This window comes from Diadema setosum, chromosome 5 (assembly GCF_964275005.1).
Source record: "Diadema setosum chromosome 5, eeDiaSeto1, whole genome shotgun sequence".
In the NCBI taxonomy this organism is placed as follows: Eukaryota; Metazoa; Echinodermata; class Echinoidea; order Diadematoida; family Diadematidae; genus Diadema; species Diadema setosum.
The window spans coordinates 42,051,917-42,069,718 of record NC_092689.1 but is presented as its reverse complement, the minus strand read 5'-3'; the positions used below and the strand labels follow the sequence as shown (position 1 = coordinate 42,069,718).

The following is a 17,802-nucleotide window of genomic DNA, read 5'->3' as shown; positions in this document are numbered from 1 at the left end:
TCATTTTGCATCGGCATAAATATTTCATAGTGTTTAACAGAAATTGTTTTAAAAGGTGCATTTATCTTTGCTGTACTGTCTTTTTATGCCTCCACCCGAAGGGTGCCGGAGGCATTATTATTAATGGTGAAGTGCTTCACTGCCATGTTCAAACTCTGTTGATTAATACTAGTATGCTTCCTAACTTATGTGCTGCAAAGTAACTACTGTAAATGAATAAAATCCAAGTATGCTTTTTTCCTTCGCTCTATATCCTTTAAGATGCGAAGAGCACTCTCCATGTTTCAAGACTGCTGTGGAATGTTGGTTTTTTTTTGTACAAAGATGGAATCTTTTTGAACTAGTGCAAAAAAAAAAGAAGAAAAAACTTGCCAATATATTGGATGATGTATACAGTAGAAATGCTCTCGTCCTCAAAAAGCAAATGAGGATCATCGGATCACTGACTGTTCAAAAATTTAATTGTGCCAAATTTCCACTTTTACAGTGCTTTCAAGCAATCGTGCAGTGTAGGGGTCATTTTGTTTTAAAAAGAAGTGACTACCCTAAGAAACCCCTCCTAGCTCTTTATCTTAAGACTTGTATTTATTTAACAACATAGTACATTTATGTACGTGCTATTCATATCCATGACACTGTAGGCATTTGATGTTATGATCACAATTATAAGCATGCATTGATATGGCACATCACTCATCGCCAGCACTTTTGAACATCCCATAAAGCATCATAAATTCTCTCCCATGTCATGTCATTCTACTACATGATGGGTACATGTAGCATTCAGTCTCAAATGAAGCAAACTGTGCCAGAGCATACATTTTTAGGGAGCTTTAGCTTTACATTAGCTCAGATTCAGCATTCCGTGATGCGGTGATGATTTGATTTACATGTAATGTAACACATTTGATAGTCAAGTAACGTTAGCTGTGATAGATAGTGGATCTTTCGTTAAACCTAAATCTTTCCCTGTTGGAATGAATTGATTCAAATTCAAATCGGCTTGCAATGTGGTATCTATATCAAAGTTAACTAGAAAAGCACTCTGAGAGCGCAGACCTCTGCCAAGCAGGTTTTTCCACCACTGATCTTGTTCTTCCATAGAGATCAGTGATTTCCACTCTGCATGCTGAAAATAGCCCTCTCTCCCAATATAGAAGCCTTACGTTACATCATCAGCTTTCAGCTGCGCGGCACCTAGCCCAAGCCCTAGCAGAAAATAGAGCACGCACTTTAGTGCGTGCATGCAAACCTCAAGTATGCGCTGCTTGAACTCCCAAGTTCATTGACCCTACTATCAAAATATCGAAAATCCTTCATAAAATCCATAAAAATTCCTGGATCACTAACAAAATTGAATCCTCGGTTACTTGCGTCATTCTCAACCTGTCCTGTAAATCTAATCCAAATCCGTTCACAACTTTTTGAGTTATTTTGCACATGGACGAACAAACAGACTATTAAAAACTAACCAACAATCCAACAAACCGGTGCTGATGAAAAAATAACCTCCTCCCTTGGCGGAGGTAATAATATTTGGTCTGGTATGTTTTCCATCAATATTTGTGGCACAGCATGGTACAGTGAGCTCCACTCTGGACCTCATCATGAGGTGGTCCACTGTAGCACACTTTGGCATGCATGAACATTGGGACTGAATGTACCCGTGCTCACATGATAGTGCAATGGACACCTGTTTACGTCACTGCAAAAAGTCTCCATCTGAAATAAAGTCCAGCTTTGTGCCTTTGTGTGTCCATAGCCCCGTCATGACCACAATCCCAAAATGCTGTGAACATTGCGTGTAAATAGGTTGTCAGCTGAGTATATGACAGACTTGGTAAAGTTGCACTCTTTCTGTGTTCTTCCTTCCCCCACAGTCCAAGAAGCAGGTCGCCACCAATGTGACGGAACAGACCCACCATGTGTCCCGAGACAAGCGTGGGCAGGTCATGGGCCTGCGTGGCGGTTTCCGTGGCTGCACCATCTGGTTTACCGGTCAGTTGAGTCCACACGCAGAAATGTTTTGGAAGTTTTTTAAGTGGGAAGGGCTGGGATTCAGATTTATGGGTGTGCTGGGGGCCTTTGATTTATTAAACTGTTACTAAACCAAAGAAGTGGTTACTTCTCTGACTTTAGTCTTTAAAAGACGGGGAGAAATATGGATTCTCCTATTCCTTTGGGCTGGAGAGACGGTGATATGGGGAAAGTGAAGGAGGGATGGCAGAAGATACCAAAGGAAGGAGAGGAGATATAGGTAGAACAGAGTGAAATCAAGGGGAAGAAATGCATGCTTGATAGAATGCTGCGGGAAGTTAGGCACCTTGTGTGGTTTTCCGTACAACGATAAATTATGCTGCCTTGGGGGATATTGGATAACAGGTGCTGTTTTCCTTTATAATATTTTCTCTGTTTTGTTGAAATAACAGGATTTATTTTACCTATTTCAATGCAATATCCCCCTGAAACCGAAATGCACCCAAAAGTACTATGATGACACTTTATTTGCCTCACTTTTTACTTCACAGTGATGTTTATGCCTAAAGCATCTGATAATATCAATTTCAAGTCGTATAACCCTGTCGGCAACCAAAAATGGTGGTCTGTGCTTTGTACCAGCAAAGCTATCAACAGAACTCTTGCAGCATCAGACCTATGAGAAAGCATGTAACTTTGCATCATGGCGTATTGTTTTACAATTATGATTTGTGGACAAATGAAGAATAACTTTTTTATTTCATGATACTTTGATTTCTGAGCAATGAGCATCTGCAAAATATCTTATCTAACGATGACAGATCTTTTTAATTTCCCAAAAGGGAAACCAACTGCTTCTTCTGGAATGTGCACACTTAACTTACCTCAAATAGACTCTCTGCCAGTAAGAGCAAGTTGTTGTTGTTGAGTTTTGTTTTCTTTCTTTTTTTTTGCGCTTCTCAGTCATACATGACTATTTAAGCAAGTGTCCCCGTTTCTGCTTGTATATTGACTGAGTACCAGTAATTCAATCCCAGGACACATGTCACAACTTCTCTCGTAAACTTGGTACAGGTTTGTCCGGAGCCGGTAAGACCACGGTCAGCTTTGCCCTGGAGGAGTACCTCTGCCACCATGGCATCCCAGCCTACGGTCTGGATGGGGACAACATGAGGACTGGCCTCAACAAGAACCTGAGCTTCACCCCTGAGGATCGTGAGGAGAACATCCGCCGTGTTGCTGAGGTGGCAAAGCTCTTTGCTGATGGTGGTGTGGTCTGTCTCACCTCTTTCATCAGTCCGTACGCCAAGGTGAGAATACTCAACATTTTCGTTTTCTTTTTTTCCTTCGACAAAGTTTGTATCTTAATGCTTCTTTCCACCATCCATGAACAAGCTTTCTTTCTTCGACATTACTGTAGCTGTGTGCTTACAACAGTCGCTTTCACCAAAACCCCATGAACTCTGATGTAAGATTTAGCCGTAACATACATTCTTCAATTTCTTACATGTTTGTTGAAACAGTATCAGGTGGACTGGCTGTCTGTATGAAATGCTCACTATAGTGTCCAAAGAAATTGTTTGAAATGATGTGGATTCTATCTTTCTCTGAAAATAGAATGCTTCAATATAGTTTGTTTTACACTTTACTGATGTAGTTCTTTTAATTTGCAATTATAACTGTCAAGAAAAGAGGGGAAAAAATAGAGTAGCTAGAACTTTGAATGACCATGAAAAGCCTGCAGCATTCTTATGCTGAAGAATGAAGTAAATTAAGCCAGTGGGCATTATCAGCCTCATAAACTCATGAAAATGCTTGCTTGAAGAGAAGAGAAGGGAGAGTAATAGCATTCAATCTGCATACAGTTCTTAAATCGTGTTCCATGAACTGGAATCAACCTCTTCTCAAGATAATTCATCTGTGGAAATGATTACAGTATCGGCCACTGCTGCAGAATCTGCATGAAGTTAACCGGGAATCTCTAGCCTGGAGTGGTATTTGAAGAAGAGAAACTGTGACACCCATTCTCCTGTATTAAGTGTGCTGACAGTGACCATGTTTGTTTTGCTTTCGCCCCTGCCTAGGACCGTGAAAATGCACGTGAGCTCCACGAGAAGGCGGGCCTACCCTTCTACGAGATCTATGTGAACACCTCTCTGGAGATCTGCGAGTCTCGTGATGTCAAGGGACTCTACAAGAAGGCCAGGGCTGGTCTCATCAAGGGTAGGCCAACATTTTTAGCTTTTTGTATCGCCCCATCTTGTGTGTTACATTGTAGCTTAAACTTACTTTTTTATTTCCAAGCTGATATTACAAGTACATTAATTTGTTAGCTATTGGAATGGGCAAACTAGTTTGCCAGATTTTGGAGTGGGTAGAAGGGGTTTTTCTGTTTCACTTGGATGGACATATCTAGATGGAAAATATTATTGCATTTTCCCTATGTGAAAACCTTTTTACAATTTTTATTCATTTTATGTATTGAGCCCTCTCCCCAATGGATAAAACACAGCACCTGTCGCATGAATTGGTGGGCTCAAGTAGATGTAGGGCATGTTTGAAGGTGTCGCCATGACTCATGGATTTGTTTCCCCCACCCTTTACAGGCTTCACTGGTATTGACCAGGTCTACGAGGCTCCAGCCAGGCCTGACTTAGTGCTGAACTCTGGGGAGGACACTGTCAAGGACGTGGTGCAGCAGTTGGTGAACTTCCTGAAGAATGAGGTGAGAGTCAACATGCAACGTCATGTGGAACGATACTCTTGTCACTCACAGGGAGCAAAATCACAAAATGTGCTTTGGTTTTAAAATGACATTTACAAAGGAGGTATTACAAGTTTCACATGTCAGTCATCACACCTGACATTGCAAACTTGGCACGCACACACGCTTGCATGTCTGCGGTTAGTGCACCATGTATAAATAGAAGTAATTCTTTGTCAACTTGGAAGCCTTACCAAAAAGCTAACAAGGAGGGGGGGGGGGATGTGTTGGTCATTGTTGCATTAAAGTTGCAAATGAATTCTAGTGGAGCCTTGTTTTGTTTGAGACCCAGATGACAGGTTGCAGTGTTGGAGAATAAAGGTTGCAACCTTAAAATTGCTTCCCTAATGTGATTGCCATACCTGAGTATTCTGTCCAGGCTACCAATAAAGGATTAACATTAGATCCCAGTGTCTTCGGGCCAGTGGTGGATGTCGATAGGCATTTAAAGACACAGAAACATTACCGTCATTATTTGGTGCTGACTCTTAAGCAAGCTTAAACTGAAATGTCACATGTCCTTGACTACATGTTATTTTTGCACAAAATGTGATAAAAATGTTTTTGAAAGAGGACCACCATGTTTGTTGAAATGCCCTTTTAATAATATGGGAGTAGCATCCTTATTAACTTACTGTTACTTATTACTTATTGTTTGACAGGATGGGGAATCTAGTCTTTATATGTATTTATGTTTCCATGAGTACATGGAATATGTGTATTAAAATGACTTAGCATCTCCACAGTAATCTAGTAAGGTCTGTGTTGTTAAGAGTAAATGAAAAATAAATACACGTAAGTTCCTTTTCATTCTGCATCACTTTTGGCCGAAGAAATTCAATGCAAATGGTATCAACCCCTTTTGAGTAATCGCTTTTAAAATGGAGGGTGATCTTTTCATACGGCTTGATATACACGTGTGTCATGACATACTGTCCCATGCAAACCAATAGCAGTGAATTAGTATGTCACTGCTGGTAGTAGGAATGTTTACCTAAGGTCAAAGAGATATGGATTTGTGTTATTTAGGACACAGGAAGCTAGTGTTAGATGCTCGGGACATAAATCATTTAGCAGATGTTTTCTGGCCGAAACTTTGAAGTTTGGTAAACTAGTGGGTTTGTTTGTTCTGTTTTTGTGTGTGTGTGGTTTTTTTTTTTTCACAAGGCTTTCATTATCAGTTTGCCCGTGTCAGAGGTTCCTAGCTTACTGATTTTTTTTTTTTTTTTTTTTTTTTTCTGAAGTAAATCACCTTGTACATAGAGAAAAGCATTTTGACATGTATTTAGGGATGGTAGGGGCTTGGAAAGTTAATGATTAGTTCTTGTTTCACAGTTTTAACGATGTAAAAATAAACATATTTATTTTTAAATATTCAGATTTTTCTGCCAAAACATTTGACTAATGTCACTGCAGAAGTGTGTTTATATTTGCAAAGGGAGGTGCTTTTGTTCTCAATATGACACAACTTTAAATGCTTTTATGAGGTGACGTTGTATACAAGTTCTTGCATAGCACAAACCTTCAGATGAAACCCAATTGTTGTTTTTAAAGAGGAACCCTGGACACCTTTATAGTACTAAACCAAATTGAGAACAAAGAGCAATGCAGTGTTAATCACGATCGACTGGTTTCTCTTGATGCAGAACATCCTTCCGGACTCTGCAGTGGAGACGGTGAAGGAGCTATTTGTCCCTGCTGCAGCCGTACCCGAGGCCATGAAGGAAGCCAACAGCCTGCCTTCCCTCAACATCAACAAGGTGAGCCCTCATTGTGCCAAATGCCGCTGATATGGGTCCGGACACAGGCAGCTAGCTCTAGCCCTGCTACCTGCACTATAAACACCCTTCAGATGAGAACCTTTGTTTGTTGTTTAGACTGTTCTTATTGTAGGATTTATTATTTGCATGAAAGAGAAAACTTTATGTAGAGTTCTTTCTGCAGAGATTAGGTCTTGTGTGTTTTTACTTTTTATATGCTGCATATGCAGAATGTAAATGAGTGCAAATTCAAAGATGTTTTTGTTTTGGTTATTGTTTTATTTTCAAGATACAGTGTAATTTATATTCTGCACTTATTTTTCAATTTTCTCAAGCTGTTTAATTTAAAGAAGGAAATTCTGGCATTGTAGGGAAAGTTACGATATACAAAGGGAAGTACCAGTACGTACAATGTAAAATCATAGCCATCATAGCCACTTGTAAACACAACCATGAAACCCTATATATTTACATACCCCCACGCACACACTCACAAATAACACTTGGTCATGTTAAGTCAGGGACCTCCATTCTGATGTGTAGAGGTTTAAGGGCATTGTTATTACCTACCTTTTGTGGTCATACAGCTGGACCTCCAGTGGACCCAGGTCCTGGCCGAGGGCTGGTCTACACCCATGACTGGCTTTATGAGGGAGAGGGAGTTCCTACAGTGCCAGCACTTCAACTGCCTTTTGGATGGTGAGTTCACATGACACTTGGTTTCTACCCTTCTCTATCCTCTTTTTGTCCTTTCTATTTTTCCTTTGTTGTTGTTGTTATAATCTAAATACCAATTAGATGTTCCTTTCATTTCATTTAATTCAATTCTGATCATGTAGATTGAAACCTAACACGTGTATACAAATTGTATTGCATTAAACTTTAAATTTGCAGAGTTTGTGAAATCATTTTTGTTCTTTTCTTGAACCTTTTGTTAGTGCCCCTTGGCATCCATTCAGATGTGAATGAGGGTACATTAGATATTTTTGAAATTGTGTCAATGTGTATACTTCATCTTTATCTTAGGATACTTTCAAGTACTCGTAACCGTGAAATTGCAAAATTAGTTAACTTGATCAAGCAATTATATAATGATGAAGACTCAGATCTGATCAAAGTGACCCAAATTCTTCTCGGAGTACTATATTGGTGTCATTATTGTTTTCCATTTGTTGATACGTTGTTTTGAAAATAATCTGTGGCCAATGGTGTGATTCAGGCAGCTTGTTATTTCTGCGTTTTTATCTCTCGGCAAAAATCAGAACTGGTTACAGCCTTTTCGGGCCATGAGTTTTCCATTCATTTCTTTTGAGATGATAAATGGCCCTATTCTCTTTACATATTTTTCCAAGAACTTACATGTATGACTTCTCAAGCCAATATTGATAACAAGAATGAGTGCAGGACATTAAATAAAACAGAAACTATATCTCTTTGTTCCATTTGGACACACTATTAGTGTCACATGTGTACACACTCCTGCATGATAGTGATAATATTACACCAGTATTGCCACCAAACACAAATAAGTAGACGAACAAACACATATACACAGAGCTTCAAAGCATTTCTGTGAAGCACCCCCTCAAGTTCTAAAAATAAGGCAAAATTGTGACAACGTGGCAGCATTTCTGTTGGCACGATGTTCAGTACATTGGCAGTCCTGGCCCCCAGAGTCGTCTATGACCCTCTTTGATGTATACTTGAATAGGATGAGATACAATGTGTTTGAAACTGTTTCTCACAAACAAACCATGTGATCATACCTCTGTTTGACATTAAAAGGTTAGTGCGCAGTCCTCTGTAATAGTACAGGGTGAGATTAGATACTATAAGCTAATGATTTTTGTTTTTCCAAGACAAATTTGAAAGGTCAGAAATGGGAGGAAATAGTTCTCATTAAACATTTTGCAGCGACAGTTGTTTGCCAAGTGCAGGGATTGTTTTGTGATTCAATATTAGCAGCTGGATGAAATACACATATTCAATATTGCTCTTAGATTAATTTTGTGAGGCAATCTTTCAAGCGTTGTTAACATAAGAGATGACAAATATTGATTTTTCCCATGTGTTCTTAGTACAGCATGTTGGCAATTATTAAATTTCAAATAACAGGGCTCTTATCGTTGGAGTTCTGAAGAAAAAGAAATTGTGAATCGCTGTGAGCAAGCATATATGTGTATGAGACAATTACATTTTGAATCAGCTACTGTGACTTCTTTGCATATATTCAATAATAGTTGAGTAGTTAAGTATTCATTAATACTTTTTTGTTGTTGCTCTGAGCATTCGATCATCATTAGTCACACTTTCAGATTGTAAGCAAGATGCTTACTTTTCATAGAACTTTTTCAAATCATTTTAAATTTGATTGTTGTGATATGTTGTACATCATTTCAAAGAGAAATACACACAAGTATTCAAATTTCACGAACTCATGGAAACAGAAGTAACAAATTCATAACGATTTTAGCTGATCAGATTTCATGTAAGTTATGCCCATTGGAATGTTTGTAAAAGAAAAAAAAAGGGAAAAAAATTTAATGTCCACTGTCCATATCTTGACCATGTCCACAGGTGGCACCATCAACCAGTCTGTGCCCATTGTCCTGCCGGTCCACACGGAGGACAAAGAGAGGCTGGAGAATGAGCCGGCCTTCACACTGAAGTACGAGGGGCGCTGCATCGCCATCCTTCGTACCCCTGAGTTCTACCTGCACAGGAAGGAGGAGCGGTGCTGCCGCCAGTGGGGCACTTCCCATCCAGATCACCCCTACATCAAGGTGAGTTTGGGCAGCTCTGAATGCTGCATTTCATCTGGCTAGCACTTGAATATCAAGTCAGGGAAAGGAAAGGGCAAATTACCTTTTTGCTCTTCTCTCTCTCTCTTGACATGTCAGAACAGTAAAAATAAATTAGAAACTATTGCTGCTGGCAGAGTTAAGCACCATTTATCATTTCATCGATTGAGTTGCTTCTTTTTTTTTTTTTTAATTGATCAGTAAGAACAGAAAGAACAGCTGCATTGTTGAATTTCTTTTCTCACCATATATCATCCACTTGCTTTCCAAATAAGTCTGACCCAATTTTCTATAAAGAGGGTTGGTATGCCACTGTCGCTCCCCAAAATATATATGTATATTTTGTGAAATCTTGCTAGTCGGCACAGAAAAGCTGTTGAAACTTTGTTACTACCCTCAAGTAATCCCTCTAATCCTATGTCATGTTCTATACCAGATGGTGATGGAGAGTGGAGACTGGCTGGTGGGCGGTGACCTGGAAGTTTTGGAGCGCATCCGCTGGAACGATGGCCTGGACGACTACCGCCTGACCCCCAACGAGCTGCGAGCCAAGTTCAAGAGCCTCGGCGCCGATGCCGTCTTTGCATTCCAGTTGCGTAACCCGGTGCACAATGGCCACGCCCTGCTTATGAACGACACCAAACGCCGACTGAAGGAGCGCGGTTACAAGAAACCGACCCTTCTCCTCCACCCACTTGGTAAGTGTGGAATATCAGCTGTGGACATCAAACGAGTCATACCACTTGCTTAAATGATTGTCAAATACAAATTACTGTGGTTTAAGCAAGTCAATGTTCACCTGCTTACTGATGTCAGTAGTGAAAGACTTCTTACCAGTTCTGGTGGCCTTGCCTTACTTTGCTCAGTGGTTACAGTGGATAATCCTGAGCTCAACACTTACTTTTTTTCTTTGGTGGCCTGAAAAATTGATGTAGTGGCCGGAAATGAAAACAAACATAGCAATCCATTTTGAATCTTTGCTACCTGATCAGACCACTAAAAGACAACGTTATGGAAGTTTGGTGGCCAGACATATATTCTCAGTGGCCGAGGCCGCGGGCCACCAGGTCACTGCTAATTTTGAGCCCTGGGTAATGTGTTTTGAAAGTATTCTTCATTAGTTATTGAAAGTCTTTTTTTTTGACATCTATCTTAAAGACACCGATGAAGTCTGCTACAGTAAAACCTGATTAAGAGTGAGATGCTAATGTTGATTATGGAAACTTGGGTCACTTTGATGTCCTTTTCCCTGTATCGACCAGGTGGCTGGACCAAAGCGGATGATGTGCCTCTCGATGTGCGCATGCGCCAGCATGCCGCCATCCTAGACGAGGGCGTCCTAGACCCAGATTCTACCGTTGTTGCCATCTTCCCATCACCGATGATGTATGCAGGACCAACAGAGGTGAGGCAGCACCACCCTCTTCACTTCTCCCCCTCTCCCCTCCTCACTCTCTCCTGAAAATATATCCACTACCATCCATTTAGTTAAAAGAAATCACTGTTGTCACATATTGTAGTGCAGTGGTTTATCATTGCAAGTATTTTATATCTCCTTTTAGTTAATCCTTATTGTGTATTGCTAAAAGTTGTTTGTATAAAGGTTACCCATGCAAATTAGGTGTCACTGATTGAAGATGGCCTGTTCAGCCAGGTCTCTAGGACTTCCTAATGCAGAGTGAGCATCTACATCTTTCTAACTTCATGGTATACTCATCAAGCATGGCAAGAAAACAAATCACATATCTTCAAAGGATTCTCATTGATGTTTAAACTCTAACTGTGCTCTCACCCAGATCATACATTCCTTGGTTTCTTTATTGCCGTTCATCTAAGTACACCTATGTACCCTTATGCAACATTATTTAGTCAAAAGAATCAGGATCATGGTACCAAGCACAGGAGAAGAAAACATATATATTCAAGCCATTCCCGAGGGAAGAAATGTGAACTTTGCTCCAGATTAATGATGTTTGAAATAAAGTGTCAGGTACCATACTGTGAAAGTGGGCAGACATGCATAATTGTTTCCTCTCAGCCCAGCGGGATAATGTGTAATGTTGTTCATCTCGTGGGAAATCTTGACACTGCTGGTAGGACATTGAGTAGTAATACCAAATTTTGATTAAAAGGAATATACACATATAACCTACACATGGGTGTATAGACAACAGCTACAGCATGACAAAACATAGAAACATACATATTATGTATAGTGGACCGTGATTTATATATGCATTCACCATACCCCAATGCATATGTTCATTTGCAGAAAATACAAGGTAGTTAAGCAAAAATGTCAACATATAGTTGTTTTTTGTAGCAGTTTTATGCAATGCTAAATACAACACATTTCGACACCATGAAATATTCAATGCCCCTACATTATCTTACCATATGAGCTTCATTTTCTTCATTCGTACAGGTTCAATGGCACGCCAAGGCTCGTATGTCCACTGGGGCCAACTTCTACATCGTGGGCCGTGACCCAGCCGGAATGCCCCACCCAGACAAATCTGGCGACCTCTACGATCATTCCCATGGCCGACGTGTGAGTATTTGGCACAGTCCCAGTTTGGTACATGTACATCACAAAGGAAAACACTAACATGTGTTAGTAACAAAAGCAATGATTGTTATGGTAATGGTATTGATGTTATAGGAACTCATCACTGAATGTGGCTGCATTGCATGTCTTGGGTTTCTGGAAAGGGTAAAAAGGATGAACTAATCCAGCCATTGATTTTAAGCTAGCATGTGTAAAGCCAGCTGTCTCTTTTAAACCAGTACTCTCTTCTTTGTGTTCTTATCTACTTTTAAGTAACTCTCTTATTTTCCTGTTTTATGTTGGGGTTTGTTTTGTTGGAAGTGCTGTATTCTGTGAAATCTACCTAACTACAGCAGTCATGAAATTCAAATATTCCAGCAATTTTTTGACTTCACAAAAGTGAATTCCGTACACCATCAATTAATAAATTTTTTTCTCATTGGATTCACACATCACAAACACACTTTGGTCACAAAAGCAGTCTGAAAATGGCATATGCTATCCAAGTTACAGGCATTTGTAGTCATCATAGCTCATTATGGGCCACAAACAAGACTGGAAGCACGTAAATTTTGTTGCAGCTTTTTGTTCAAGGCATGCAAGAGTAACACGTCGTGCTGTAGATATCTCCAGAAGGCGGCAAATTTGATTGCTGGACAGTGATATTTGTCTATCCCATGTTTATGTTGGGACATAATAGTGGTGTGGTAGTCAAGTATTTGGTGATGGAGCTTGCCATTGTTCATTAACATGTCATGCACACGCACACACTCTTCGTTCATGTCCTGTTTCTCTGTCTCTAGACTGACCCCCTACCCTGATCCGCCCTCCCCTCTCTCTCCTAACTCATTTGGCTAATCTCCACCCAGTCGCACGAATCATCTCCCCCGCCTAGCCCCCGGTGGCTAGGTTGTGCTTGTGAGGGGCGGCACACGTGTGTAGCGGATCTAATCGACTATGTCATACGCCGCGCCACCGTGCAGCGACGGAAGGGCCATGTCAGAGAGTCAGACGTGAGCCTTGCTTTTAATTGATGGCAAGAAATGACCTGGACCCTACATCACACACACTCAAAATCAAAGTTAATCTCTCAAAATTGATTAATCCTCTCACCTTCTAATAATCAGTGAGATATCAATAAATGATTCAATTTGATACACATCAAACCACATGGCATTTTCCATGATTTTTATCATCTAAAGTGAAGGTTTTCTGCAACTGGTAGTAAGCAAAATGAGTATGAAGCTTGGTTGGCCTCATTTTTAAGACACAAAAGTAAGTGATTCTCAAACAGATATTGGTTTATTCTAAAAAGACAAGAATCAGAATACCTTGGTAATCACGTAATCATCATTTTCTGGGATTAACTAAATATTTTTGCCAATAATTTCTCATTTTGGTCTCTATTTTCCTAAAGGAAACAATTTTAGACAAAATAGTCAAGTAGCTGCCAAAGAAACAGTGTGTAGAATGGTTCACATGCCTTTAATATGGTGATTCTTGTAAATGATATGTGTCAGTAAGACAACATACAGGGATTAAAGTCAGATGTGTTCTCTATGGAAATCACAAATTATTATTCACTAATATAAAGGTTACTAAATATGTTTGAGTTTTTATTATAAGGATAGTGACACCCTCACTGGCTTATATCCAGCTGATGTACAACAGTTTGCTACTTAGTTCAAATGTTGGCAGTCCAGGTTATTTCTGAAAAAAAAAAAATCATCGCTGCAGTAATATTCATGCAGTAGGCAGCGCATTTCATAACGTGTGTCTGGACATGAACTAATGCTTTGATTGGTGTGGCATAACTAAACTGTGATCTCTGAAAGTTGGCAGATCCTCCCCCAATTTCTGTCTTCTGTTTCTGTTCCAATTTCCGTTTCTCTCATCATCTCAGTCTTTATCTCTGGCACAGTCATGTCTCCTCATCACCTCATCACCTATGTCGTATCCAACAAGCATGTATTTCATGAGCGTGTTTTTGTGCATTTGGTTTGAGAGACACTTTCACAAGAAGCTGAATTTATGATCAAGAACCACTACCGCATTTATAGCATGCAAATTATCTTCACCCCATCAAAAGAAATGAAGTTAGCAATTTAGTATCTTGAATATGATATCTTGAATATGATGTCCATTCCATTTCACAGGTGGCAGTATCTTATGATGTTGTTAATTTTGCAAGTATCTAAAAACTTGCAAAATTTGTGGAAATTAAAGCTACCACGAAATATATTGCATGTACAATATTTCATTGAATAGTGTCTGTATCCCATCATTCCAGATATAATGCAGAAATGTATATGAAATGTCATATATGCTATATTTGTCTGATTTGTATATTTGTCCATATTTTATCCTATATATTTCACCTCGTCACTTTCTTTCCAGTCATTCTAGAAAGCTAACCATAGATATTCACTCACCATTTTTCTTTAGTGGATAATAATTATTTCCAATTGTATTTCATGCATCCATCTGCACTTACCTTGTTGCCATGGCTACAGGTCCTCACCATGGCACCTGGTCTCACCCAGCTCGAGATCATCCCATTCCGCGTCGCCGCTTACAACACCAAGAAGAAAGCCATGGACTTCTTCGACCCCGAGAAGAAGGAGGACTTCGACTTTATATCGGGCACCCGCATGCGCAAGCTGGCACGCGAGGGAGACACCCCACCGGACGGCTTTATGGCACCGAAGGCCTGGCAGATCCTCAGCACATACTACCAGTCTCTACAGAAGAAGTAGGGACAACATTTTTGCAGGGAGCATGCCGAACCATCATTGGTGTATCCGAGTAATGATTCCTCCAAATTTGTATCCAAAGTGATTTTTTGATAGGCCTTTATTTTGAACAGATTTCTATATAAAGCTGATGAACTGCATGTTATTTGGCACAATAAGTTTCCTTTGTCACAGTTTAAAACTGATAAAGCATTTTCTTTTCTCTTTTTTATGGGATGGGGTGGGGAGAGGAGAGATAGTGGTTCAATTTTCTAATCCTTTATATTCAAGACAGAGAAAAACATTAAAACACTGCCCAGTTGATGATGGTATAGAGAGTTTAAGAGTAGTGATATCTAATGCATGTTTTTGTATTAGTTCCCTTCCCTTCCCAAGGAGTAAACAATATATATGTATATTTTTTTGATAGGCCCTACAAATAGTTGAGCATGTCACTGAAAGAAAAGCAAATTTTTTCCAGCCCACATTCATTGTACACTACAGTTGTGTTTGTCACAAAAAAAAAGAATAGAAAAAAAAAATGTCCCACAAAGTGAATGCCTAGTCTTATTTACAGTTATGTATTTTCCTGTGTTATATCATTCCCTCAACCCAGCAGTGTTTTCTGTTACAGTTTGTATTCACACGCTTCCCCTCGCCTCAGAGTATATTCCTCCAGAGCGTATTTTATATTCTGTGTTTTGTGTGCTGTGTTACATCCGCCAGCATTGCCATGCATTACCAAAGAACTTGCTGTTGATGTTGGTAGACACTTTATACCTCATGTTATCAGTGAACCTCCGTGTATCATGCAATGTGTTATGTCAGCAAAAGTATTGTTCCTCCAACATAGGTGTGAAAGAGATTGGTGCTCCTTTGTTGTGACTTAATGGCAACACCACTGAAAATGGTTAAATATGAACACAATGTGCCAGCCTTGTCATTCCGCGGTGAGTTTACAGAATGACGAGATGTGGAGGTATATTTGACTGGTCACTGATCTGATATGTGACAATTAAAACGAGGCAGTTTCCCTCATCAATAGTAGGTTTGCTGCTGTTTATATTGCCTAATGGAATAGCACTAACAGATTTCAGGTATCAAGTAAAATTACACCTGAGGCTTACATATCCCACTGTAAAGAATCCCTAAAATGATAAAACTTTGGCTCTTAGTATTTATCTGATTTGAGTGAATTTTTTGCTGGACTTACTAATGTGAGCTTTCAAAGCAAATCTCCCTTTAAAGTAAATCTTTGTGTTGAAGAGCTTCTTAGACAAATCTGAGGAGTTTCAACCAAATGGGAAATCACTTTAGTATTGGTGCCATAGTGCCTGGTTGAAAGTGAAAGGAAACATGGCACCTAGGTATGTTCAAAAACTCTCTTCCTTACCCCCCACCCCCTCCTCTTCCTGCCCTTTGTCATTTCCTGTATGACCTCTGTCACAAATCTCTATTGTCACATTGCCATGGGATACATTTTGCAGTGGAAAAGCAGTTTGCAGTCTTCAATGAGATGACAAGTCCATCTGTCTTACAGCCGCTTAGACCGAGATATTGACTCTGCTGTTGGGCGGTTGGAGCAAGATGATATATGGAGAGATAAGAATATAGAAAGATGTCTATTATATATTGAAAGAAATGGTATCAAATTTGAAATGAAGGCTTTTGATTTGTGTGCTAGATTTTTGCATTGACTCTACCATGTAATAATGCTAGAGATGTCACTGCACAGCACTACAATGCTGGTGATGCAAACTATGAAACTCTCAGAAATGAGACGTGTCGACTTTGATACCAATTTTCTCGTTGATGCTCTCATCACATTGATGAGGACGCTGATCCTAAATATTAAAGAGTTATATCTGAATGAATAATATATTGTTCTTTCAAGGGGCATATTCCCTGTAGAGTTTATAAAAAGAGTATAAGATATATTTTTTCGCAAGGCTGCAAACTGCTTTTTCAGCGGTGAGTTTCTGACTGCTGAGCGGATAGAAAGGTAGCCACCAAAATGCATGAAATGTGCTCCTGTCCCCTTCCTTCTGTTCTCTCAAATGTTCAGTAACACATTCAGGGGCTTAGCTTGATCTTTATGTCAGGCAGGTGCATAGTCACCTGTTTCATCATTGTATTTGGTGGACCCCTTCATGCGACCAAGGGCAAACAGAAATAGGTACATTCCATTTTTATACTGACCAGTGGGAAAAAATACTCTGGATGCTGTGAACATTGTGTTCCGCTCCCCCATGGAAGAACTGGGCATTATCCTTCACAATGGGCAGTAAAAGTAAGCTCTTGTGCAGTGTCATATTATGTGGCTATGTGCTAGACTGATCAGTAATTGTCATTCAGCTTGTTTGTTTGTTTTTTTATTGTAAAAACAAAGCGCTCAAAAAGAAAGTATAAAAAGAAGTGATCATGATGTGACAGGTTTTTCGTCTTCCATCTTTACATGATGAAGATATGTCTTTGTCAGCTCACAGTTGTTTGTGTTATGATGGCAAATCAGACTTATTTTCTTCAATTGTTCTGTATCAGTTTTGCTGTGTTTGACAACCTTGAACAGAATTTTGATAGGAGATAAAGGTATTAAATGAATTTGATAAGTTGCACGCTTCATCAGTAAATGTACTGGTATAACACTGAGCTCACCTTAAAGATGAACAACATAATCACATGGTTTCCACAGACAATTTTTTTCTGTTTTGTTTTGATGTAATAAGTATCTTGGTGATCAAATCAGAAGCTTTCAAACCGGGAGGGGGTACATTCGGTATCCTGTAAAGTGCATTTTAAAGGGAGTGAATAAACTCAAATGAATATTGTGATCTGGCTTGGATCATTCTGTTCCCACTTTATGTTGCTGCCAGAGACCAAATGCCTTATCATGCTGCCATTGTGAACGCACTAACTAACTGACAAGGTGTGTGTTCTTCTATGTCAATGAAATCGTAATAATGCATTACAACACCTGTGGTGTGTTGAATTGAAATGTGACGCCAATCATGTATCAGTTCAGATGAGTCTGACACAGAATAAATGGATTCAGAGAATGAATGTTGAATAAATCCTTGAATACTCTATCATTGCACAATGAGCATGGTATTCTGACTTTGATTCATGTGTCATTAGTACTATTCTAGACCAGCTGTTGTCTGGCTGAAAGCAGTTGAAAGGTTAAGTGTGAGACTAGTTAGGTCCATTTCTCAGCCTCTAA

General features: G+C 39.5%; 1 protein-coding gene across 3 annotated transcripts in view; it reads left to right on the top strand.

The window, feature by feature from the left end:
• Positions 1 to 17,670, top strand: part of LOC140228719 (bifunctional 3'-phosphoadenosine 5'-phosphosulfate synthase-like) — a 48,873-nt gene extending 31,203 nt beyond the window's left edge. For all 3 annotated transcript variants that reach the window (XM_072308999.1, XM_072309000.1, XM_072308998.1), the window contains exons 2-12: positions 1,881 to 1,998; positions 3,052 to 3,287; positions 4,062 to 4,200; positions 4,584 to 4,702; positions 6,388 to 6,501; positions 7,089 to 7,200; positions 9,079 to 9,284; positions 9,739 to 10,000; positions 10,565 to 10,707; positions 11,728 to 11,853; positions 14,364 to 17,670. In XM_072308999.1, the coding sequence (XP_072165100.1) occupies positions 1,881 to 1,998; positions 3,052 to 3,287; positions 4,062 to 4,200; positions 4,584 to 4,702; positions 6,388 to 6,501; positions 7,089 to 7,200; positions 9,079 to 9,284; positions 9,739 to 10,000; positions 10,565 to 10,707; positions 11,728 to 11,853; positions 14,364 to 14,606 (1,818 nt within the window). In that variant the 3' untranslated portion in view covers positions 14,607 to 17,670. The remainder of the gene's footprint in view (positions 1 to 1,880; positions 1,999 to 3,051; positions 3,288 to 4,061; positions 4,201 to 4,583; positions 4,703 to 6,387; positions 6,502 to 7,088; positions 7,201 to 9,078; positions 9,285 to 9,738; positions 10,001 to 10,564; positions 10,708 to 11,727; positions 11,854 to 14,363) is intronic.
• Positions 17,671 to 17,802: the final 132 nt, after the last annotated feature.